Below are 26,454 nucleotides of genomic sequence, written 5' to 3' on the forward strand. Positions count from 1 at the left end.
TAAAAATATCTACTAGGTCACTTTATTGAAACCATAGCCAAATCAAAACGTTGGGCAAGATACAAGATAATCATGAACTTGAACATCCATGTCAATCTATTCATGTATTCATCAAATTAAAGTAATAAACATTGCTCAAACAATCAAGAGGAAGAAAAGTGTGAAAGTCCAAGGTATTTGGTCATTGGATGTCCCATACTTTACCAAGTATTGCAGAGTTCTGAACCTAAATCAACATCAAATGGGTCATTTCACTTCAAATTTGGTCTCCTCTAAGCTATACTAGGACCATTAACTTAACACAATGATCAGATATACTAAAATCTGAGATGGGGTTGGGGACGTGTGGGAAAACATAGCTTTGGCAGGTCTAAGTACAAAGGTATAACATCTAAATTGACAGACTTCGAAATAACAAGGTGATTTTTAGCTTTGCACTGTCTAGATGCATTGCCTTTCAAACTCTACACATGTCATAGACTTACCTCCCAAGGAACCTTGTCGTCTGGGACAGGGAATCTTCTCATAGCAGTCCCAGGATAGGGACTGGCCCGAGACTTCTTATGAATCATGATACCTAAAGCTTCTAGGGAGTCAGGCACTTTAAATCTAGCTACTTCCTCAGCAATGTCTAAAGAATCTACAAAGAAGAGAAAAAGAAGAGGATGATTATAGCAAACTACATTGAAATGCATTAAAAGGAGTAAGTTTCCCATTTAACAGGACAACAAATTGAGACTATTAGATCTTTTCGTTCATGTTAAACCTATTGGCTCACTGCTGCCACCATGTTGTGTTATGGGGCATGGCCCATTGTCAAATACATAACACTGTAGATTATGGACACATTAATAATTAGAATCTTGAGACGATAAATAGACTCGCATCTTGCTTGGATAGAGGTTTATTGACGCAGAACAATGGGCAGAGTTACAATGATATGTGTGTGCGCTCATGTAGCTCCATTTACAATTTATGGTTTAACTGTCATATCATACAACAATTCCTGGTGAAAAACTCTGGGAATAATGAGAGAATTCAGTAGTCAGCAGGTTAGCATTATATAAATACTCACTACATCGAGGGTTCTAGAGATAAATAATAAATCCTCCTTCCATGATTTCATCTAACATACATTGCACAAAGATAGCAATTTGTCATGATATATTTGTATATACCTTCTCTCCTTTGGATGTCCTTGAGTTTGGGTGGTGCCAATTTGACCTCCCTATTACCGCTACTTGAAAGACTTGAAAGAGCACTGATCATCCAATCCAGGGCATCATTGGTACGTTCCATCTACAATGAAAAGAAGAACAAACAATATTGATAAAAATGAAAACATATCCCAGAAATACATCCAGCAGTGACGACAAATGAATATTTGACTTTATTTATTTATTCAATTTGCAAATAGGGCCAAATGAGACAAATGTTGACAACTTATGACAATGTATTTCAAGCTGTAAACGTTTCTTTGATTTTTCAACGACAAAACTATTTGTATAAAAAAAAATTCATGTCCAAATAGGTTTTAATTTGAAATTGTAATATAGTATGGACAGTAGCTTTTGCTAATTGTTGATATTATGCATTTCAAAAGAACTCATACACTGCATCATGATTAAAAATCAGTTTCCCTTCACATGCAAGCAACAATCACAACTAAAGATTAGCATTTAAGCTAAGATGCTGAAACTAATCGCAAAACTTCTTCAATAAGAGAAACAAGATTGGGGATACTTACCCCGTTTTCCAATCTGACTAGTCTTTCTCCAAAGCCCTTTCCTCCATGGTCTAGCTTTATAGTCATGTCTTCCACTCTGTGCACAAACAAAAATATTATAATTCAACAAGATTGTTTTAAGAACAGACCAGGGATAACAGAAGGAAAAATGCCATACAGTCCCTAGCTATCAAAGTCTGCTCTAGCTCAACATTTTCAATAAAGAAAGATATCATGTAAAAAATCAGAATGTCCCTGCATGCTCTTAGATTCATTTTGTGATTCATCAGTAAAATGATATTAGGTATAAAAAATTGAAGATACAAGCAATCATGCAATTAACACAAGAACAATTACAAAGCTGAAATTTTCTTGAAACATATAATACAGGGCTCCAACATATCTTTATGCTCAGGGGAATGCAAATTAAGATTTGTCAGGTCTGTGTGGATGAGCCCCATAATATTAAAAGTGTTTACATTTTGAGGGTCCAGACCTATAGATCTGGGATGCCCATGCATCCTGGGCCCCTGCTATCGTCGAGCCCTGGATAGTGGGTCTGTAATGCATTCAAAGATGCTCCTCGATTATGTTACAAGATCTACTTAAAGGGATAGTTGAGTTCTGTTTTCAGACCTCAAATGCCTTCAAAGTGCATGGTTATTGGTCTTATTCTTATCTATGACATTTCTAGTGCCCTTTTAGAACCTAAAATTGCTATGAAGGTAATTTTAGACCCCTAATGTGTGAAATTTAGCCAATACGATCATACTAATTCAGCTCCACTTTCAAAAAAATAAGGTGACCGTTAATTAATTATCTAATTAAAAATAACAATACATGGGCGTAATATAAACAAAACAAAAATGCCGACAAAAAGCCAACATCGGCATTGGCTGAAATACAGTTCAAAAGGGGCTATTTCGTTTTTTTCAAATCATCTAATATTTGTGGTGGTACACAAATATTAGAAATCGTTATAAGTTCATGGATATTTCAGCCGTCTCTGAACCGATTTTGATCAAACAAAGATGATTTTGTCATTTAAATTGTGTGTTCTTTCAAATTTGACACTCAGTTTTTCATTATCTCACAAAAAAATATTTTGTGTAGCGCCCTCTGCAACAGAACCCAACTATCCTTTTAAAGGATTCCGGTAACTTTGTCTCAGATCCTTTAAAAAAATCCTTGATTTAGCTCATGCTGCAATCATAATTGAATAACATGACATGACATAACATGAATCCCATGTCATCTGATTTTCAAGATATTTATGATTGGAAATCGAAATCAAATTTTGTGTTTCCTAACGGTTTTCGATCCTAACACTACAGTCTATTGGGGAAAATGAGTAAAACCGGTCACTCAAAGATTTTTACTTTTTGAGGAACTTCATGATCATTTTGAAGCGCAATTATTTTAGGGCTTCAATATTACACCATATCACAAACAATGAAAGCACGTACGTAGGCCATGCATCTCCAGATTTAACATTGTTAAACGATGCCTTTTAAAGCTACCAACCTGTCACCAGTTTCTTTGACTCTCTCATTGAGGTTCTGTTGCACCAATATTCTCTGTTTGGCTGTGTAGTTATCTGCATTGATGCCTTCCCATAGAACCAAGGTCTTCTTTTCTTGATCAGTCAACCATTGCTCTACAAAGGATGGTCAAACATTGACCCCCAAAAATATGGTTAGTACTAGTATCATGGTATTGTACTCTTCATTATAATATAACCAGTATTACCTTGTTGTACACACCTTTTCTCGCATTCGACAAGCATTGGAATTTTCGTTTCTGTAAGTGTCATCAAATTTCATCAAGAATGAATGTAAACCAATCCTATATCAGGTTCTGAGGTTGCGGACTCTGGACACATTAAAGGAAAGAATATAACTGATTTAACATTGATTATATACCTCACTTAAGAAATCCAGCCACCTGATTGGTCGAAATTGCATTCATAAACTTTAACTATTCCTGTAAAATTCCCGGTAAAATTCCAAACCCATGTAATAGTTCAAAAAAATAGTTCTAAAATCCCAGTTACCACAGTTACCGGGAAATAGTTCTAAACTAGATGGAATTTTGACTGCGCGCAGTCGAAAATGATGCCTCCGCCATAGAGCAATTTAAACAAGTTTGGAGTTTAAATCTCCAGTGGTTCTTGAGATATCATGATAACAATCTCAATGTATGGAATTTCATAAGTTGACCTCTGTGACCCTTGACCTTTGACCTACGTGCTCCAAAATCTAATCAGATTGTCTTCCTATGGTGATACACACTATCATTAAGTTTGAAGTTTAAATCTCCAGTGGTTCTTGAGATATTATGATAACAATCTCAATGTATGGAATTTCATAAGTTGACCTCTGTGACCCTTGACCTTTGACCTACGTGCTCCAAAATCTAATCAGATCGTCTTCCTATGGTGATACATACTATCCTTAAGTTTGAAGTTTTTACATCTCCAGTGGTTCTTGAGATATCATGATAACAATCTCAATGTATGGAATTTCATAAGTTGACCTCTATGACCCTTGACCTTTGACCTACGTGCTCCAAAATCTAATCAGATTGTTTTCCTATAGTGATACACACTATCACTAAGTTTGAAGTTTAAATCTCCAGTGGTTCTTGAGATATCATGATAACAATCTCAATGTATGGAATTTCATAAGTTGACCTCTGTGACCCTTGACCTTTGACATACGTGCTCCAAAATCTAATCAGATCGTCTTCCTATGGTGATACATACTATCCTTAAGTTTGAAGTTTAAATCTCAAATGGTTCTTGAGATATCGCGCTAACAAACTCAATACAAGGAATTTCATAAGTTGACCTCTGTGACCTGTGACCTTTGACCTACGTACTCCAAAATCTAATCAGATCGTCTTCCTATGGTGATAAATACTATTCCCGAGTCTTAAGTTTAAATCTTAAATGGTTCTTGAGATATTGTGATAACGGTCAAACGGGACGGACAACCCGAAAACATGATGCCTCCGGCACCACCTTCGGTGGCGGAGGCATAAAAATAGTTCTAAAATCCCAGTAACCATGGTTACCCATAGGTTTGAGCGATCGCGGATACCGTACGTGTGCGAAGAATTGGTCGGCATTTTTAGTACGGCAATATATCTCGATTCAAACAAGGCAAAAATGGCTGTAGAAACTCTCCCAAGATTTCAACTTCTGGATGAGGATCAAATTCGAGACATGCTGACAGCAAGAACACCAAAAAGGGTACGTGAAATCTTCCATAATTTTTTTTCAGTGGCCTAGATCTAGATTCTAGTACGCGACAACCAGATGCTGGTGATTGTAGTGATTTGTACGTCACGGACAGATGCAGATCCTTCCCGTAAAGATTACACACATCCCTATGCATTTCCATTGGCCATTGCGCACTCGATGTTTTAATTACCAGAGATTCAAACTAATTTTGCTCGTGATCCTGAAGGTGATACTCAATAAGTGAGGTGTCATATGAAAGCGCAGGTTTTTCTCCATATTCCCCACAGGGCCAGCCCACCCATAAAATTGTAAAAATATCTTACTTAGCCTTAGACTAGAATCCAGATCTAGTCTACTCTCAAAGAAACACTCATAAAAAACAACCGTGCAGATAAACTAGAGAAAGGCCAAGGTGGTGTCATAATTTTTTCGGCATATAAAAGTATTAATGACTGCTTTAATATCCAGACATGCTGACAGCAAGAACACCAAAAAGGGTACGTGAAATCTTCCATAATTTGTTTTCAGTAGGTCTAGATCTAGATTCTAGTACGCGACAACCAGATGCTGGTGATTGTAGTGATTTGTACGTCACGGACAGATGCAGATCCTTCCCGTAAAGATTACACACATCTCAATGCATTTCCATTGGCCATTGCGCACTCGATGTTTTAATTACCAGAGATTCAAGCTAATATTGCTCGTGATCCTGAAGGTGATACTCAATAAGTGAGGTGTCATATGAAAGCGCAGGTTTTTCTCCACATTCCCCACAGGGCCGGCCCACCCATAAAATTGTAAAAATATCTTGCTTAGCCTTAGACTAGAATCTAGATCTATTATACTCTCAAAGAAACACTCATAAAAAACAACCGTGCAGATAAACTAGAGAAAGGCCAAGGTGGAGTCATAATTTTTTCGGCATATAAAAGTATTAATGACTGCTTTAATATTCGAGAAATAGTTGTTTTTATACGCTCTCGGGAAGGTTACAATTGGGCTATTGCCCTCGGCACGCCTCGGGCAATAGCACAATTCTAACCTTCCCTTGAGCGTATAAAAACAACTATTTCTCTCAAAGCAGTCATTAATACTATATTCTATTGTTCTGTCTATCCAAGGCAACAATAATCCAAATTGGTGGAAAACTGTGATTTGACTGCACTACAATGGTACGAGACACTATGAACATGACTGACAAAGAAAGCGGACAAAATATACAGTTCCTCAGGTAGACAAAGGAACATCCCTTCACTGCTATTATGTAAAAAGGTGAATATGCATGTGACACCTGTTCTACACATTTTTTACTTAATAGCAGTGAAGGGATGTTCCTTTGTCTTCCTGAGGAACTGTATATTTTGTCCGCTTTCTTTGTCAGTCATGTTCATAGTGAGATATCTATTGATATCCAGTATCCACTTTTCTCTCTTTACCGTATTCAAGTGATTGCTATAAATCCAGTGCAATATGTTACTGAACTCAAAAGGAAAGTGAGTTTATGCCAATGATTGCTAAATTTTTGAAGAAGATACATGTACAATCTAAACTTAATCTCTAATGATAAAGTAATCATGCTTACTGAGTTCAGGTATCTTCCAGTGGGTGCAAGTTCTACAACAGTGTTGTATGACGAAGCGTACTGCATAGAAGAAATGAGAGGCCAAGATGAATGGTGGTATGATAGTGGGGCGGTTGAAGTACTCCTTGATCAGATAATAGCGCTGGAACTTCCAGATGGTGTCGGTGTTGTCTTGGATGGCTGAAAAGGTGTAACTGCACAAAAGAAGGCAACATAATTATGATGGATAAAGTATGAAATCATTTGTTTATAAACAGACAGAAATTAGTAGGAAAGGAGGATCTGCAGGTGGCTGAAGACAAGAAAAAAACAGAAATCAATGTCATTAAACGCTTAAAAAATTGAATCAACCAGACAGGATCTCAAGAAAAATCACAAGAAGAGCAAGAACCGGAAGAGGGAGTGAAAGGGGATTACGTATAGCTATATTGCTGCACTTGATAAGTGACAATCCAAATATAATTGCAGAATTTAAATATAATGTTGAGTAATCATATCTAATTGTGTTGTGGGGTATGGTTAAAATTTGAAGGCACTATCTGACATCAGTAAAGAGATTGAATTGTCAGAAATCCCCATTATTCAAATGGCAATGCTAAAGAACTTGTTGACCTGACTGACCTGAACATGGCAATGAGTAGATTGAGAAGTAGAACATTACTGATCATCATGTAACCAGCTAAGAGGACAATGCCAATCCAGGAATGTTCAGGACATGGGAAAAAGTCTACACCATCAACCAGAGTGGAATTGTCTGTGCAGTCAGAACCTATAGAAACAACAAGAGGAAAGATCATGATGATACGAGGGTCAAAATTAGAATTATTTGAATGGGAAATTTCTTTGAAGAGGGGGCTTTTCCCAAGCTGCCATTTTAAGATCCTAAAACGTTTTACACAAATTCATCTTTTAACAGGTACCCATTTATGACAACTGGGTCGAGAGAGGCATTTGTATACAGATATGTCATGCAGCAGAACAGATGCACTTAACAAGCATTTGTGACCCTCAACCTTGTGACTGAATATTTAGTACATGAATCACAGCGGTGAGCAAGCTTGGCATTCATTACCTTCAATGACTTCAAGAAAGAGTTCTCCAAAGATCTGGAAGTATGACCTCATCAGGATGCCTCTCATGATGACACTGACATCCGTCTCGTTAGGAAAGAGGATGGCTTGAGATGCAATCCCGTAACCGATGAGGAACACAGCCAGGATGGCCACAAAGAACATCAGGTCAACCATCTGACAGGGAAAGAAAAATCAGATATATTTTTATTTAAATTGAAGGCAACTACTACTGAATTATACCCTGTCAAAGGTATTCACTAATGATAATTCACAAGAATTATTCATTGCAGGTATATATTATTTATTACACAAGTATTTAAATATCCTACTATTCTGACACATTGTCTGGTCCAAAAGTGTTTTTTCTTCTTCAAGAAGGCACAGTATGTCTTAAGTAATGTACAGCTTCATTGAATTGATCAGAGTAATTAAGTGCTTATTGATTGTATTATTTCTCATGAATACTATTCTTGTGTGAGTTGGTTCCTATGGGAATCTGAAACATCACAACTTAAATATATTTGTCAAATGTGGGGATAATGCCTTGATCTAAATGTTGCCTTAATTACACCAGCTCCAATGATAAGTACCCTGTGGTCAATTTTGTATACTGGTAAATGCCAAATCCACAACCCTGGAACTAACACTATATACCAAATACTAGCCCTCTAATAGAAAAAGCTGAGGCAAATATCGCCAGAATTTATTTTGGATCACAATTCTAGAAGGTACTTCTTTATCAGCTTTGTCGACCAATCAATGGAATAAACAAGCTTGAGACTGCATGCCAGCCAAGTCTACTTCTTTCACATCTATATAGTGTACATGTATTTTATACTGTAACAATATATGGCAATCCATCATTTTGATCTTAAGAGTTTAAACATCTCTGATTAGGAGCAAGTTGTTGGTCGACTGACCATCCTTTGGATCATGATGAGTTTGGGTCCCAGCTGCTTGCTGATGGAGAAGATATGGAGCGCACGGATGAAAAAGAGGGTCAGATTCAAGGAGAGGAGGACGTGACCTGCTTCAGAAAAGCCGACAAAATTCAGGATCTCTGCCACTGCAAAGGTGATCAGCGTTGCCATATCAAGAATGTTCCAGTAGTCGGTGATCCACGCTAAAAGGCGACTCGACCAGCTGCTGTTTACACCTTGTGCAATCTGTATGGAAGCAAAGGATTTAAATTAGCAGTCAATCTTGGATTGTCTGGGTAAGCTAGTACAAGAATCTGGTTACCGATGACATCATTACTTCAGCCTGTTGTCAGTGTATAGTCATTGAACAACATGTATATGATAAGCCTTTATTTATATATATATATACCTTGTGTGTTTGTTTTTTGGGGGGAGGGAGGGGGTTCTTTCTTTTTTTTCCCCTTTTCTTCATACATATAACAACATTTAAACATTTTTCATACATTTAACAGAACGATGGAGATCATTCTGTCACATTTGAATACTAAAATACAGCCCAAACTGAAACTTTCTTTACAAAACAATTTTCAGCTATCAAAATACAAACACATTGCTCTTTGTGATATTCTACTACACTTTCCAATCCTTTTGGTTATCTAATGTCATCTATTGACCGCCAGAAGGGCGATAACTTTAACTATAGTGCTACCACTTAGCATCCTTCCGGCTTTGAATATGAGCCATCATTAGGATAGTGACCTATGACCCTAACGCATGCAGATAAACAGTAACATTTTACTTAAATAAAAATTTCTTGATAGATAGGCTTAAAGGTATAATAGAAGGTTGCATCATTACCTGTCTAAACTCCTCTGTGCACAAAGACACGACCCAGATGATGAGCACATACTCAAAATAGTCTTTCGCAAATTTGCCTAGGATGACATAGCTATACAGCACCAAGAAGACTATGTAGGACAACTGTAGTTAGCAGTAGATGTAGGGGTAGAGAGATGGAAGGAGAGAGAGAGAGAGAGAGAGAGAGAAGATAACTGGCATGATAAATGATCTTTGAGGTTGGACATCATTATCTTCATATTGTACCTAATGTACACTATACTACAGAATACAAATCAAAGGAGACCTGTAATACAAAAGCCCAATACCTGGAATGAAATACTAGTATTTTCTAGTTCAATCTGATCTGTTACCTTTGACCTATCACAACTATTCTAATCATGATTCTGTGAAAAAAAATGCATGCATGAATCATTAATACACAAGACCTTAGACCTTTACCAAAATTTAAATACCGGCCATCACCATCTTTAACCTGAGCAGCAAAGAAGTATACTTCTGCATGATCATCAAGCAAATTCCACGGGAGCAAATGTTTGCAATGAACACCACCAATGTAACTAGATTAACTATTAAGTTTTCTACCTTGTTCATGAGTACCAGGCATTGATACTTGTCATGAATATGCATCGTATTATATATGCAAATGAACCAGTTGACCTCTGGGTCAGATCGCATGTGCACAATGTAAGCGTACGCACAACAACAAGTATGTAGTAATAAACCAGTGAATGTGATTCTAGAACTGGAGTGATTTCTCGAACTGGAGTGATTTCTCATTCATTTAATAAAATTTAAAGAGTAGACAACGATTTAAAATGGTTTATTGACAGGCTGACAAAATGTAGGTCAAGAGGTTGTTTACATTTTTGAGGGAAATTCACTCGCTAGGAAATGTAATACTTTGTATTACATTGGAAGGAAATGTACAAGCGTATGTACGCTTATCAAGCAAGCGCGGAAAATACCGCCAGCAAATTAAAAATAGCACGAAGGGGCTTTCATTCTAGTTATGGCTTTCATTTTGAATGGACAAGAAGAAAAATTTACGGAGTCTAAAACATTATTTGAGGATTTGGATTAATACTAAAGTTAGCACTGCACTGGAATAATTAGTTGGATATATAACGCTGAATTATTTCTTCTCGTGAGCGACCAGCGGGATTATACTCGGGTTTTGGGCTGGCCTTTGTCGTTGGGCCTGATTAGAAAGGAGAGTCCATATCATTATTTTGGCCTGGTCGCACATCACACAGTGGCATCACGGCATAGGCGGGATCGAATGCTGCGTTTCACGGACGTGGCAGTCACCGGCAGTGCACCACATCGCCGGGTGAGTCTCTCTTTAAGGGAATCGAAAACTGATCCGAGGGGAAACGGTTGCACCATTTCAATACACGAAATTGAGGCGGGTATAGTTGTCCCGTAAAGGCGGTCCTTAGATATTTGAAAATGCGCCCGGGAAGTGGGGAGGCTTTCTTTTGCTCATATGGTTCGCTTCCTCTCACCAGGCATGAGTTCAGTGCCATGATAAAGAGATGCATGTCATACAGAGATATGTTGGCGGCGAAGTTTTCCTCCCATTCTTTTCGTATAGGTGCGGCTACAACCGCTGCTATGGCGGGCTGCTCGGACGCCCAAATACAGCACATGGGTCGATGGGCTTCCTCCGCGCATCGCAGATAATTGTTGTTTAAATATGAGCAATGTTGCAAAGTACCGTTGGGGTTGATTTGATTTGATTTGATTTGATTCGCCAGGTATACGTACAAAATATAACAGAGTGAATGATGAGGTTAACGTGTCCGGGGCCAATAATGTAAGGGTGAGGCCGCATACACAGGAATGAATATATGTACAACACACAGAGGAATAAGTCCCTCGCCTCGAGAGGTTAAATAAGCTAATAATAATAATAGCATTAATAATAATAATGGTGCTACAACATGAAAATGAAAACGAAGTCAAGCAGACAACAAACATACATGCAGAACAAGAGCAAGAAAACACTAGAAATGCAATCGTGTCACAACGATGTGCGTGCAATGACGCCGTGTTTCTACGTGTCAAACGAATGAGCTTCTCTCGCCCTATCCAGAGCAATTTGTACGAAGTCTGTACCTTCTGTGATAGTGGGGATAGGTAGGGCGAAAGAAAGGCCTCAACAGTGACCTTGATGGGATGGTAGTGACTATGCCTACGAAGTTTGAAAGAAATTGGGATAGGGGAAAGGACGTAAGGGCTCGCAAGCACTGCATGCAAAAACCAAGGGGATTTGGTGCATGTTCGTCTTTGCAATAAAGATTGTTCTTGGGGTCAAAGGCGTGAACCCTATATGCCCCATAGAATATGCGTGTAATGCATGAGCGGAAAACGTACAGGATCTGTATTATGACCGGAGTTAAATTGTTTTTTCTCTCTCTCTTTATGTCTCTTTATGGGCCGTATTTGGTATCATTAGAAAGAGAATTTCATGATTGTTATTGTAAACTACTCTCTTTTTTTTCTAATCTATGATAATCTTATCGAAACACGTGATTTAAAATAGATTTATAGGACAAAATGGCGTCTTAAATAGCCCCATCGACCAATTTTAAAAATCCGGCCAAGAGGTGCCCTGCGTATTGGAACTCGGCATGTCACTGGACGTTTAAGGGGCGAAAAGCAGTCTGAAAAAATGACGTCATAGCCGATACGTGTTAGATTCGGGCGGAAACTCGGCGGAATTCGTGTAGTGACCTTTGTTCAAATGCGATTTATTCACAATTTTCTGTGTGAACATATACTATACTTGGTATCATTCGAAAGGGCACTTCATTGCGGTCAGTTTGACACCATTGTTATCTTCGCGCAATGTATTGCACGCATTAAACGCGCTATTATGTAATGCATAGTAAATTCATCATTTTTGGCGATTACTTTGCGCTGACATATTCGAATTTTACCAAACTTAGTAAACAGTTGTCACGTATAAGGATACATATGTCTGCCAAGTTTCATTGATTTAGGTATAAAGATCGCCATTTTAGAGCAATTAAGTTGAAGTTATTTCAGAATTTTCTTGAAAATGGCGAATTTGGAGGGCAATTTTCTCAAATTTGGTCAGTGATAGGGTATTTAATTTTGTAAATGGCTGGAAAGGGCATATCATCAAGTATCTAAATCCAAAAAAGGGTACGGGTTTGCCAAGCCATTATGGAGATGCGGCCACAGAGAGAAAGCCAATTCCCAAAACTTAGAGGGCGCTATTTATGTTGTGCAAATCCATTGGAGCGTGAAATTTGGCATGGCTATATGCAATTATGAGATAAAGATACTGTGAGATTTAAATACAAAACGGAATTCATATGAGAAAGTTATGGCAGTTTTAGATTATTTAGGGGTCCATTTTTCAAGAACTTGAGAGATTTTTGACGAAGTCGGTTTCAGATTTGAATTTTGAGTACGAAGATGGCATTTTGAAGGTCAGGTTATACGTCGCAGACAAAAGAACATCTCTTAGACTATCTAGAGGAATTTGTTAGAAGTTTGTAGGATCTAGGATAGTGGAGATAGGAAGGAAGAAAGAAAGGCCTTAAAATGGACCAGAAAAGGACAAAATGGCGCCTGGACGGTTATGCATGAGTGATTTCGAAAATCGAAGAATGTAGTGACCTTGATGAGATGTTACAGACTAGGCCTATGAAATTTGAAAGGAAACGGACATGAGGAAAGGGCATAATTAGTGATGACAAGCACTACGTGCAAAACGAATGGGATTTCTGGACGATAAGGAAAACCAGGAGAATATTAATGGGGCAGAATGTGAACGAAAACAAGGCAATGACGAAGGTCGTCATTGCAACAATGGGATTTCAAGTTCACATTAACGCATGTTCTTTGGAATACAAAATGCTGCCCAGTCCTCTTTTCTTATTTTGTCCACAGAACAAATATGGATAGTAGGCGACTCTATCGTTTTCTGGGCCCATCGCAGGGCGGAGCGGACTGGCTGCGCCGATATGGATTTGGGGACGGTCATCCATTGGGCTGGAAAGCGGGGCCTTCGCTTGGACCAAACAAACGCATGGCTAGAGTCGATTACCAGTGGCCTGACGAAGCCGACCGTTTTAGTGTTACACGTGGGCACAAATGACATAGAGGGATGTTCGAAGAGGGCGATGGCGAATGCGGTGAACAGATTAATCACATCGAACACTGAGACGACAATAATATGGTCTGACATCCTAGAACGGGTAGAATATAAATGCTGTAGTCCGAAGAGCAGGAAAAATTAGACGATAGAAGGAGGGCCACGAACCGATACGCTCGCGCCTTGGCCGGCAGGAATGGGGGAAAGGCCATTCCACACCCCGACTTAAGGCATACGGATAGGGCTTTATATAGGCCGGACGGATTGCATCTCTCCAATGAGGGTTTGGACAGGTTTATCACTGACCTGAAGGAGGGCCTGTCCTATCTCGGTTCATCCAAGTAGTTAAACAATGATAATGTTACAAAACACGTTGTTTGTTCTTATATTTCAATGTTCTTATAGTTCAGTGTTCTTATATTTCAGCGTTCTTATATTGCAATGTTTAAGTCTGTTCGGGTAGCAAAGTAAATCCCGCAAAAAAGTTTGAGTCCGGCACCGCAAGATCATGTTTTTGTTGTTGGGATAAGAGTGCCTTATTTTGGGAGTAACAAAGTTGTGGAGAGTAAATAATGGTTATATGGGGCAGGTTTAGGTGGACATTGGTAAATGACCAGTTTTGCGAATGCTTCATTTCGAAATGGGCATTAACGGTTTAGTCACTTCTTTGAGGGGAATGAATTAGGCATAATGATGTGCCGGTGTTGTAGAGATAAGTTTATTACGATACTCTGTAGTCTGTTAGAGGGTTATAAATTAGCTAAGGGCGAAAAAGTACATGCCTGTACATGTACATTGGTTAATTTGGCCAATTGAAATGTTAATTCCACCAAAGTGTAAATAGTTAAGCATAGATATTCCCTTAGTGCACAGAAATCGGGGGGCCTAGCATAACTTTAGGCATCACTCGATTTTATAGGCGGGGGGCTGATATAATGACTTAATGTATATAAGTTTAGCCTAGGCATCACTCGATTTCATAGGCGGGGGGCCTAGCATTGCATTTGTAAGCATTTTTTATGATTCAATATATCTGTGTTATGTTGTTATGACACCCAGAAAATCAAAATGTGCAAAATAAGCGTCCATCTCAAAATGATAATAAAGCCACGACATAAACGCAAATTTGGTTGTTTGTTATTTTTATTAACCGTGAATAATAAAATTTAAAGAGTAGACAACGATTTAAAATGGTTTATTGACAGGCTGACAAAATGTAGGTCAAGAGGTTGTTTACATTTTTGAGGGAAATTCACGCGCTAGGAAATGTAATACTTTGTATTACATTGGAAGGAAATGTACAAGCGTATGTACGCTTATCAAGCAAGCGCGGAAAATACCGCCAGCAAATTAAAAATAGCACGAAGGGGCTTTCATTCTAGTTATGGCTTTCATTTTGAATGGACAAGAAGAAAAATTTACGGAGTCTAAAACATTCCCACCACCTCCCCATTATCTCCACCAATAAAAGTATTTTTAGTATATTAGTGGCATAAATTAAGTATTGCTTGGTGGTTCGAAGTAGCCAAGGTGTACGTATTAGTACGGAAAGGATTTAGGGTTTCATGTATGAAAGGTACGGATAGGGTTTATGTAATAAATTGGTCAGTGATTTATGAAGTTAATGCAGAGCCGGGGGCATTTGGCCTGGTCGCACATCAACTTGCGTCGTGCACAAAGAAAGTGGGCCGTAGGGGAATTTTTCCCATTGGGTTTCGCCCCTACCCGGTTTTGTATGGGTAAATCACTAATCACATGGTACTGATAAGTTTATTGATCAATAATTGTCATCCGATAATTTTCGACCCCACTCAATTTTTACATGCGAGGGGGTTGCCAATGTATATTCAGTCGAATTTGTTCGCATGTCAATTCTTAAGTTTTCCGGCCCCCATTCGATTTGAATGCGGGGGGACCTAGTTGTACCTACACACTTTCAAACTCAGGGTGTCACGCTTTAATCTTAGGCATCATCCGATCTTACAGGCGGAGAGGCTGGTATATATATACATCTATATTCTATAACTTTATTAGGCATCACTCGATTTTATAGGCGGGGGGCTGATATAATGACTTAATGTATATAAGTTTAGCCTAGGCATCACTCGATTTCATAGGCGGGGGGCCTAGCATAACTTTAGGCATCACTCGATTTTATAGGCGGGGGGCTGATATAATGACTTAATGTATATAAGTTTAGCCTAGGCATCACTCGATTTCATAGGCGGGGGGCCTAGCATTGCATTTGTAAGCATTTTTTATGATTCAATATATCTGTGTTATGTTGTTATGACACCCAGAAAATCAAAATGTGCAAAATAAGCGTCCATCTCAAAATGTTAATAAAGCCACGACATAAACGCAAATTTGGTTGTTTGTTATTTTTGTTAGCCGTGAATAACCTGTGATTATAGGTCAGGATGTGACATTGGCGACGAGGATAAATTTGGTGGACTGTGTTCATCGTTGAAGTGGGAATGGCGGCTGGAGGTTTTGAATTCGCAGGAATTAAGGGTGTTAATTCATTCTACCCGAGCGGTGAGGCGAGTGACATCAGTGCATGTTGGGAGGCATATGGTACAAGGAATTTGATGCCTACGGGGACAGCTTAGGGCTATTCGTTGAAGACGAGACGACATCGGCGCAACTCACTTGAAGGAGGGCATTGTTGCTATACAGTGCTGGAGCATCAGTTCGGGAAACATTCAGTAAAGCAGATTATGCTAAAGCTGTTAAAGCTTTGAAGGAGCATTATGTTGTGAAGACAAATGCAACATTCTAGCACCATGTATTCCGCCAGATGAGCCAGAAGGAGGGAGAAACTGTTGCTTGGTTTATAACCTGATTACGTCTACGGAAGGATGTAATTTTGGAACAGATTCTGAAAATCAGATGAGGGATTAAGTGGTCCAGTATTGCAAATCCAACAATCTGAGACGGAAGCTGTTGGAGAAGGGAGACGTGCTGACCCTCAAGGAAACATTGAAAATTGCAGCAATTAAGCTTCGAGGCTGTGGAAAATCAATTTCAATCCATGAAATTGGATGGTCAAGTGCACCAGCTCAGCTCCAGATAGAATTCACAAAAAGATAAGTCCATGCCTAGTGCAGACAGTGGACGTGGCAATTAAGGCCATGTTAGCAGTGATTCATCATGTCCAGCTAGAGCAGAGGTCGAGATCACTTTGCAAAGAAATGCAAGACCACGAAGACAGGCAAGTTCAGTAGAAGTAGTGATAATGATATGAACAAAGACAAGGAAAGATCTAGTGCTGTTGGACATAGATATAGACCTCAATCGAAGAAAGCTAGGTCGAGTTCGTCATGTTGGAGGTGATTCTTCAGGTAGTGATGAGGCCGGTGATTGTGACTGTAAGCACACAGATGAGAAAAACTATCAGTTTGCAGTATATGGTATATCTAGTGAACATGAGAAAGTTGAGGTGATAGTTGGCGGTGTGACTGCATCGTTGACAGTGGCAGCGATAGCAATGCATCGACAGATCGTTGTGGGAGACACTCAAGTCGAAGAGAATTGTGTGCACGTCAAGGAAGTGTCGTAGAAAGCTGTATCCTTATGCTTCAAAAGCATATCTGAACACTATAGGCTGTTTCACGACCTGTGTTGAAACTGGGAGTAGGAAAGTTGATGCGGAGTTTGTCGTCATCGAAGAGAACGGAAACCACTTCTTTATAAAAGCACTGCACGGGAGCTAGGAATTTTTCGAATTGGGGTGCAGTCTACTCAAGTCAACTCACTGTCACAGTCGTATGAAGACCTCAAGAGTGAGTTTGATCCTGTGTTCCATGGCGTAGGAAAGCTGAACGGACGACAGGTTAGGTTGGCCATAGACAAGACTGTCATGCCTATTGCTCAGCCAGTGAGAAGGACACCTTTTTGTCTTCGTGAGATGGTCGAGACAAAAATCAGGGAACTCATTGAGCTCGACATCATAGAGCCGGTTGAGCATTCTACTGCTTGGGTGAGCCCAGTGGTTATTGTGCCGAAACCCAATGATGACATCAGGTTATGCATAGATATGCATAGGGCAAATGAGGCGATACAGAGTGAAAGACGCCCAATTCCCACCGTAGAAAACGTCTTGCATGAATTGACTGTGAGCAAGATTTTCTCCAAGATCGACTTAAAGTGGGGCTTCCATCAATTAGAACTTGAGATGAATCACAAGATGTGACAACATTTGTTACCCACTGTGGATTGTACCGGTATAAGAGTCTCTTGTTTGGTATTAATGCCGCTCCAGAAATCAACCAGTACGAGATACAACGTATCATCCAAGGAGTTCCAGGTGTAGCCAACATTTCAGACGATATCATCATTCATGCAAGAACACGTGAAGAGCATGATGCCTGGCTCAGGGCTGTCCTGGCCAAACTACAAGAAGCAGGACTGACAGTTAATGCTCAGAAGTGCAGGTTCAGGGTCACTGAACTGGATTTTATGGTGCATAGACTTACTAGTGAAGGTTTGAATCCTGCCAAGGCCAAGATTGAAGCAGTTGCCAATGTGAGGGAGCCCCAGAATGCAACAGAAATGAGGAGTTTCCTGGGACTTGTGAATTACTGTGCCAAGTTTATTCCAGACTTTGCTACTCTGCCTGATCCTTTGAGAAGAATTGACTAAGAAAGATGTAACCTTTGAATTTGGCACTGAGCAGCGGAAGGCATTTAATGCACTGAAGACCGCCCTCACGAGTGCAGGAACTCTAGGATACTATGACCCCAAGGCACCAACGAAGGTCATAGCAGACGCAAGTCCGGTTGGTCTGGGAGGTGTGTTGGTGCAGACTCATGCAGAAGGACAGAGGATCATGGCATACGCTAGCCGAGCATTGACTAGTGTGGAACGAAGGTACTCCCAAACGGAGAAGGAAGCCCTAGGACTAGTGTGGGCATGTGAGAAGTTCCATCCTTACCTTTATGGTACTGAATTCCAGCTGGTAACTGATCATAAACCTTTGGAAGTGATATATTCTCTAAGCCGTGTGCAAGTATTGAATGTTGGGTGTTGCGGTTGCAGTCCTATAAGTACAAGGTTGTACACGTAGAAGGGAAAATGAACATAGCAGACTTCTTGTCGAGACTACTGTCCGGAGATGTACCTGCTACAACTTCGAAGATGGAGATGGAAGCCGAGAGCTTTGGGAGATTTATCGCCATTCAGTCTACTCCAGGATCGGTGACCACTAGAAAGGTCAGGAGAGAATCAGAGCAGGATCCAGAATTGAAAGAGGTTAGAAACTGCATCCAGAATGGACAATGGGATCACTGCTCATACAAATCATATGTGCCTATCAAGGATGAACTTTGTGGGGTGGGACAGTGGGTGTTGAGAGGCAACAGACTAGTGATTCCGAACACACTGCGACCACGAATCGTGTCCCTGGCTCATGAAGGACACTTGGGAGTTGTCGGTACAAAACAAAACCTGAGATCCAAGGTGTGGTGGCCTAGTTGCGAGAAAGAGGCAGAGAAGTTTGTGAAAACCTGTCATGGATGCCAAATTACCAGTAGAGGCAACCCGCCAGAGCCAATTAGAAGTACACAGCTACCTACAGGACCTTGGGTAGATGTAGCCATTGATTTCATGGGACCTTTGCCGACAGGGGAATCCATCATGGTAGTAGTGGATTACTACAGCAGATTCTACGAATACACTGTGATGAAGTCTACGACAGCTGAGAAGACTGTACAGGCATTGATGGAAATATTTGCCAGACATGGACTACCTGAAACTTTGTACTCTGATAACGGGACAACCCGAAAACATAATGCCTCCGGCTACTTCGTAACGGAGGCATAAAAACCGAAAATATCGATAAACATCGTAATAATGACAAAATTATTCTTATTATTGTTGCAAGAGTTTGGTCATTAAATACTGAAACCTGCATTACTAATAATGTTTCGTTAATTTGACGAAAATATGCCGGAAAACTAGTGTTGATATTGCCCTAGGCCTAGTTAGCAGCCGCTAGTCGCTCAAACAAAAGTTTGCGTGACCCTTCATGTTTCCGTAACCAATCAATCAGGTTATGCCATTTTCGGATAACGTATATTTCCATTTTGGGCGAACTCGTAAATGTGCTACATGATTTTAAATCTTGGAACTTGACTCGATCAAAATTCAAAATAATCTGAAAATGTCCAAAATAGGAAGAACACATTCTACTTCTTATGGTGATATAAAAATATTAGGTAGGCAATTAAATTTAGATAGCTTTTGTGAGCATTTTAAAACATGTACGATAAAGTATACTTATTTCATCACAAGAATATAAAAATATGTAGTATTTTCTTTAAAATAAGACCCTAACCTCTAACATTGACCAAAGAAAAGGCAAGATATCAGCGATAGAAGCGAGTTCATTAATATACAGAATGTGCGCACTGTGTGGTGTTTATGAATATCGTATGAGTACACGGAAGCTCCCCCACGCAAGTTGCAGTCTGACTGCCTAGCCCTATCATATGAAACAATCAGAATCAAAATCGGTTGAAAAATAACGAAGAAGAAGTATTTTGAAAACTGTTGACGGACTGTACGGAAGGACGGACGGACGTCACGCCATGGCATAAGCTCATCGGGCCCTTCGGGCCGGATGAGCTAAAAAACCTCCCATTAAATAACAGGAACATGTTAGATTGTAATACCCACCTCATGATGAATTAAAATTAGGCTAGTTTTTGTAAATCCATGCACTTTGTAGACTGTTATTACAGTCATTTATCCATCTACTGATTATGGGTCGGAGAGGACATTTTGTTTGACACCTTCAAAATCAGTGTGAATATTAAACAAAAAAAATATTATCTATTGCACATGATAAAACAATGTTAGGTCTTCTAATAACATAAGTTGGTTTCAAAATGTGGCTCTTCTTGAAGGAGTGCTGATAAAAAATGTCACTTTTTCGGAGAGGAACTTTTTGACACACCCCTGACAAACAAATTTGAAACACGCATTTACCAAAAAACTGAGTTAGTGTGGGAAAAATTAATATCATAATTTCGAAGGATATTAGTGACTCTTTTCAAGGAGGAAAAATAATTCATTGAGTGCAGTCGTACTTTAAATTGTTACACTGGTTTCGGAGAGGACATTTTTTGACACATTTTGCACCTCATTTTTGGTGCGAAGTCAAAATTTGCCAAAATATATGCCAAAATATTTGCCAAAATATTACACCCAATTCAGATCTTACATAGACCCATTGGAAGAGTTCATTTTGATAGTTGATAATGTTTTGGGGGATTGTATGTCAGATATGCACATGTTCAAACTTTGCAAATAGTGAAATGAGACAGCGAAAATGTGCAAAAAATGGCATATAATTACATATTTTGAAAAGTAGTTGCTCGTTTCAAACAATTTCATCGCTGTTGTAGGTTGATCTAACCGTGCAAAATGGTTGACCGAGGAAGATTTTCCTTGGCTGTTTATTGTTTTTGTTTTAACGGCCATCAACGTGAGTTTTTCTATTGTGTACCCTGATTGTAAAACAACCCTGAATGTGATTCTAGAACTGGAGTGATTTCTCATTCATTTAACCTGTGATTATATGTCAGGATGTGACAATACTTACCACATTATGTCTAAAAGTGTTCATTGGCGCATCGTAGAAGAACTTGAATTTTTGCCACCAGGACAGAGCCACGCCACTGTACCTAATGTCTAGCCCATACCTGCCAACATTTGAAAATAAGAATTAGGAATTTTTAGCACAGTATGCCTTCGAAAATAAGAAATCACACTTGCAGCGGCGGTGTAACTGGCAATACGCGGTAAATCTGTACCAAAAAACGAATAAAAATTTGCTGCTCAATCATGCAGCCATTCAACGCACACAATACGTGAACTCTCAAATCGCAGCACATTATAAAACAAGCTTAACTTGGCTTTAGCACAAAATAAATTATAATAAAAAATATTTAAAAAAAAAAAAAAAATGACAATAAAGAATATTCCAGATTTTCAGGTCCTAGAAATCCCCCAAAACGGACTATTCCGGATTATTCGGGAGGGTTGGCAGGTATGCTAGCCTAAGGCTGAAGGTATCTTCATCTTCATCTTCACTGGGCTTGGGTTTGGCAGGATGTCCATTCTTGTTCTCAAGTAGCCTGACAACAAGAGAGATACATTATACAAATTTCTGACCATATCCTCATACTGCATTAGCTTACCAAAGCGGGTGATTTTTCAACCGATTGTGAAGAAATAATTCATTTTCAAAATTCCATTACCCATGAGGTGAACCTCTCCAGTAATACATTTCAAGGTCATATCTATTTGTAAGGGTTTTCAATTTTATAATTGCTCTACAACACATTTTGTCTTACAGAGGGACATAAATGACCACTGTATACAGGTGGTCTTTATGGAGAGGTGGCTGCTATGATCAGTTTGACTGTATTATGCTTTTACTTTCAATGGAATATAGGTGGGACAAGAGAATAGCAGGTTTTCCTCGACAGACTGTATAATCTAAATTAATAAAACAATACTTATAAGGGTACCTGTGTTGGTACTTTACACCTTTGGTAACTCCGGGAAGCTCCACCTTTGGAAGCTTGGGAATTATGTAAAGTATTTCTGAATTAGCATGGGAAAGTTGATATAATCAGGGCTCAAATTTAGCGGTTGCCTGGGTGCCATTGACCACCTAAAACGCCACTGGGCAACCTAAAAGTCCCGTCTTGGCTGCCCGGCATATTTTTATATTATAATTCCAATGAAACTGCTCACGGGGAGTCTAGTCTGTAGTGCGTGTACAGTGATTTTGTACTGAATATGACTTGTGTTGTCGATGTACTGTGTATCGTTGGTACGTGGCCGAGGGCCTCTGAGGGCATGTATATGTTCACGCTCTCTGTGCCATGGTGTCGCATATAATTGAATTGAATTGAATTGAAAATTTATTGTCCCTTTCGGGAAATTCTTTTTTCACTGGTTTACAGTCTTTGTACATATATACATAATACAAGAACAGTACATAATACAATAATTATCAAATGTACATCGTTACAAACGTACTTACATTCTGAAAATAATTGTTGCAATGGAAACAGAACAAAAGGAATACATGATTGCAGTATAACATTAACATGGCATTCCAGGTGAAAAATTCGAACATTAAGCTTGCTGTTTATTTGAGAATATAGGTGAGTTTAATATTATGAGCCCTAGCGAAAATTAAATTCAGAACAAAGTAAAAGTTGAGAGGAGTATTTACGTTTGAGTTCCAGACCTCCGGGCTTGTGCATAGAAGTGGTGAATGGCGTTGGGAACAAAAGATTGCCTGAAACGGGTTTTCTGTGTGCGCGGTGCGCACAAACGTATGCCTGAACGGTTAAATTTAAGGTTCTCGTTGAGTGGGTGGGTGGGGTCCTGCATAACCTGTCTTAATTTAGATGAAACTCTCTCTTGGTACAGATTATCAAGTAGCGGCAAGTCTATCCCTAGTATACGTTGAACTATTTTCCTGGGTTTATTGAGCTTCTTCTGGTCAATTTTTGTTGCATTAGCAAAGTAGCAGACTAGGTTGTACGTCAGAACACTCTGGATTAGGGACTTGTAGAAAAGAACAATTAGTGTATTGTCTACCCTTAGCTTTCTTAAGGTCCTTACAAAGTATAGCCTCTGATTTGCCTTCTTTTGAATAAGTTGAAAGTTTTTTGACCAGTCTAGTGAATTGCTTATGGTCGTACCCAAATACTTATATTCTTGTACTTGCTCCACATCTTCCCCTGAATGGAAATTGTTCTGTGTTCAGTAGCATTTCGTCGGAAATCTATTATCAGTTCCTTTGTTTTGGATATATTTAGTTTAAGGGAGTGATCGTCACACCATTTTACAAAGTTATCTATCGTCGTAGTATATGATTCGGTATTGTCAGATGCAATGTAACTGGTATATGTCATCTGCATATTTTATTATGCTACACTCACTATAATATCATACTGTTGTCTCTGTTTATTGCATAAGACATCTATCAATTTTGTTTTCTTGTTTTCCTTCTCTAGATGTACACGTTAAGCACAATTCCCTTTCTAATACACTGCACTGCGACCCCGATTCGATCTAATATAGACGTGGAGACTCTTCGCGAGCGGTTTCATTGGAATTAATCAAAAAATTCCCCTTGCTGCCGTGTAAATAAAAAATACACTGCCCAGCTGGCAACCAAAAAAATAGGTCGAGATCAAAAAAGGAAATGATCTCAAATCGCCCCCATAACGATTACAAGCGGCCGCTCTCTACAAGTTTTGTATTCATTGTGTGCATTTCTTGGGCCGGCGCGCGCACGCGCGCTGAATCTCTGTGTAAATACACAAAAATTTGGTCATGAAACACGTCAATCCACCTGGCTTTACAATGTCGCCACACGTGTACGCGAAAACATGTAAATTTTTGCTGTTGCGAGACGGAGCGTAGGGGTTGAGGTTTTTGGTGGTTGAATTTGTTTTGATAGATCATATTAGCTGAACCTTGACCATTTGCTAAAAAGCACCGCGAAGCTGCAATCAATTTCCATCATGATTGCTGCAATTTTATATAGTTTTTGTGAATAGAGGTATGAAATCAAAGCTTATTTTGTGATTATTCTCGCCATGTTAACCAAATTTTGATAATCATTTTTCAAAGTAAAGTTTTCACAAGAAAATCTTGAGAAAATTATCGTGCTCTCATTCACCAAAGGGTGTACATGTACATTGCATTTGATATTTTTACGTAATATGAAAGTATTTGAACATTTCAAACTGAAATTGAAATTCGTGTGCATTTCATTTATCTGTACTGTACATCTGGCAGCAGAAAATTTATATTCCCCATTTCTTTTCTTTTTTTTACTAGGGTAGGGAATATAGGGGATGATATGTGGATGATTATTATCGGTACAATTATTATCGGAATGGGCCTGCTGCGATGTCCGTGCAGAATAACGTGTTTAAATTGAGCACGAGGCTAGAAACAATATACCACCCTCTACGGTAAAAGCAGTATAACAATGGCTTTGAGTATAGCGATTAGATATCTGCAGCAGGCCCCTTTCGATAAAAATGTACCCAGTTACTCCTCGATTATCACAATTTCTGTGGCATTTCCTGGACGACTATTGAATTCTTTGTCCAAGTTATGTATTTGATCATGGTAATTTTGAGCAGTTGTCTTTCCAATTGTGCTCCCGTAGTTTTGAATGATTTCTTGTTACGATCGCATACATTTGTTTGGGTTCGTTTTGGCACGCATTACAGCTAACGAGGTGCACTGCGCATTTTCTCTGTGACTATAGTCTGAACTTGCCTTCCAACAGCTATCAGTATCAAAACTTGTTGTGATTACCACGTAATTTTCCGCTTTTAAAAAAAGCATGCAGTGTTATTTTGTCTTTAAAAAAATATTTGATCGGTACGTTGTAAAAAAGAATTTTTTTGGAAGCCGTTTTATAACTCTAACATTCATATTTTTTTTACCAGATTTATTCAACCTGCATGAATCCAAATGGCAACTCGAATGTTGTCGTTCAATTTTTGCCCCAGTTATTTTACTTTTAGAGGCATGATAATGGCACTAAACATGGATGAAAATAATGTCAAATGGGAGATACCGATCTGAGCCGAGGTATGCATGTATTGATTTATTTGATTGATAAAAAGGTCACTTTTAAGGGACATACTGATGATATGCGCTTTTTATAGAGGCAAGTGACAAATCCTGCGAGCTGATTTCGGGACACCAGATCCCGATCGGTGCGAGGCCATCGGGACCCGGTTATAAAAATCCTGACATGACTCAGGCCTAGTTTATTTTAATTCAAGATTTCAAGTAGAGCCCCTTATAAAAAAGTACCATGCTAACCATGCTTTTTTTGTCCAAATTACCTCCACCATGGTTACCATGGTATCAAACAATGATAAACATAGGGTCATCAAACAATGTATTTCATTGTTTGGTACCATGATTACCATGGTTACCATGGTGGATGGTAATTTGGACGGCGCGACAGACACGGCAGATTTATGCATTTAATACACAAACCTCTTTAAGCCTATTCACTGTGACTACCTAAACGGCCATTGGCAACCTAAAAAAATGTAAAGGATGCCTGGCTGGCAACCAAGAAAAAAAGTTAAGTGAGAGCCGTATAATGATCTCATTTCTCAAATTCCCAAATTCTACACCAATCAGCATCCATCTCACACAAGAGGTGGATGCATGCAGATCAGGATCTAAATCCTTTCAGAACAATTACATTTGTGACATTTTTACGAAGTCTCCTAATGATATGATACTAACTTGGTCTGGCTGGCCATTCCATTGTCTCCGTTGTCTGATGGGGGATGGTCAAGTGCACCCATCTGAAATGAAATTAGCAGACACTACATGTACCATCAGTTGTAAAAATATAGGCCTATACTGGTTTGCTGTGTGCAGACTTGTACATACATTAATGGTATTTCCACTAAGTCTGGTGACAGTGAAATATTCAAGATTCAAGATTCAAATGAGGTTTTATTCAAGACTTGTCAAAAAGTCTAAAGACTAATAATGCAAGTTTACATCAAACATACAATCATATTTTTTAAAAAGCATACAAAAATATACATATATATATATATATAAAGAAAACAGCAAATGAGAACAAATATAGTCTTCAAACAGAAGAATAAAAGCCGCAAAATAGTATTAAAAAAATGAAATTTAGAATCACTAAAATTGCTGCAGCAGCTCAATATGGTGGCGCTATTATTGGCTGTATATGCACTTGGAAACTGACTATACCCACTCCCTTCAATGAAATGTATCTTTCTATAACAGAAAATTATAACTAGTGATAGTAAAGAAAAAAATGATTATTAAGGAGATATGATAAATTCATGGAAGATACAAATGTCTG

At 38.9% G+C, this 26,454-nt stretch overlaps 1 protein-coding gene across 4 annotated transcripts in view; it reads right to left on the reverse strand.

Annotated features, from left to right (window-relative positions):
• Positions 1 to 26,454, reverse strand: part of LOC754831 (transient receptor potential cation channel subfamily M member-like 2) — a 92,628-nt gene that overhangs the window by 9,037 nt on the left and 57,137 nt on the right. For all 4 annotated transcript variants that reach the window (XM_030973471.1, XM_030973473.1, XM_030973472.1 and 1 more), the window contains 11 exons: positions 25,854 to 25,915; positions 21,142 to 21,241; positions 9,404 to 9,526; positions 8,546 to 8,791; positions 7,625 to 7,799; positions 7,174 to 7,321; positions 6,553 to 6,746; positions 3,251 to 3,383; positions 1,748 to 1,823; positions 1,179 to 1,299; positions 486 to 640 (listed from right to left, as the gene is read on the reverse strand). In XM_030973471.1, coding sequence (XP_030829331.1) covers positions 486 to 640; positions 1,179 to 1,299; positions 1,748 to 1,823; positions 3,251 to 3,383; positions 6,553 to 6,746; positions 7,174 to 7,321; positions 7,625 to 7,799; positions 8,546 to 8,791; positions 9,404 to 9,526; positions 21,142 to 21,241; positions 25,854 to 25,915 — 1,533 coding nt within the window. The remainder of the gene's footprint in view (positions 1 to 485; positions 641 to 1,178; positions 1,300 to 1,747; positions 1,824 to 3,250; positions 3,384 to 6,552; positions 6,747 to 7,173; positions 7,322 to 7,624; positions 7,800 to 8,545; positions 8,792 to 9,403; positions 9,527 to 21,141; positions 21,242 to 25,853; positions 25,916 to 26,454) is intronic.

This window comes from Strongylocentrotus purpuratus, unplaced genomic scaffold (assembly GCF_000002235.5).
Source record: "Strongylocentrotus purpuratus isolate Spur 01 unplaced genomic scaffold, Spur_5.0 spur5_scaffold_6, whole genome shotgun sequence".
Taxonomy (NCBI): Eukaryota; Metazoa; Echinodermata; class Echinoidea; order Camarodonta; family Strongylocentrotidae; genus Strongylocentrotus; species Strongylocentrotus purpuratus.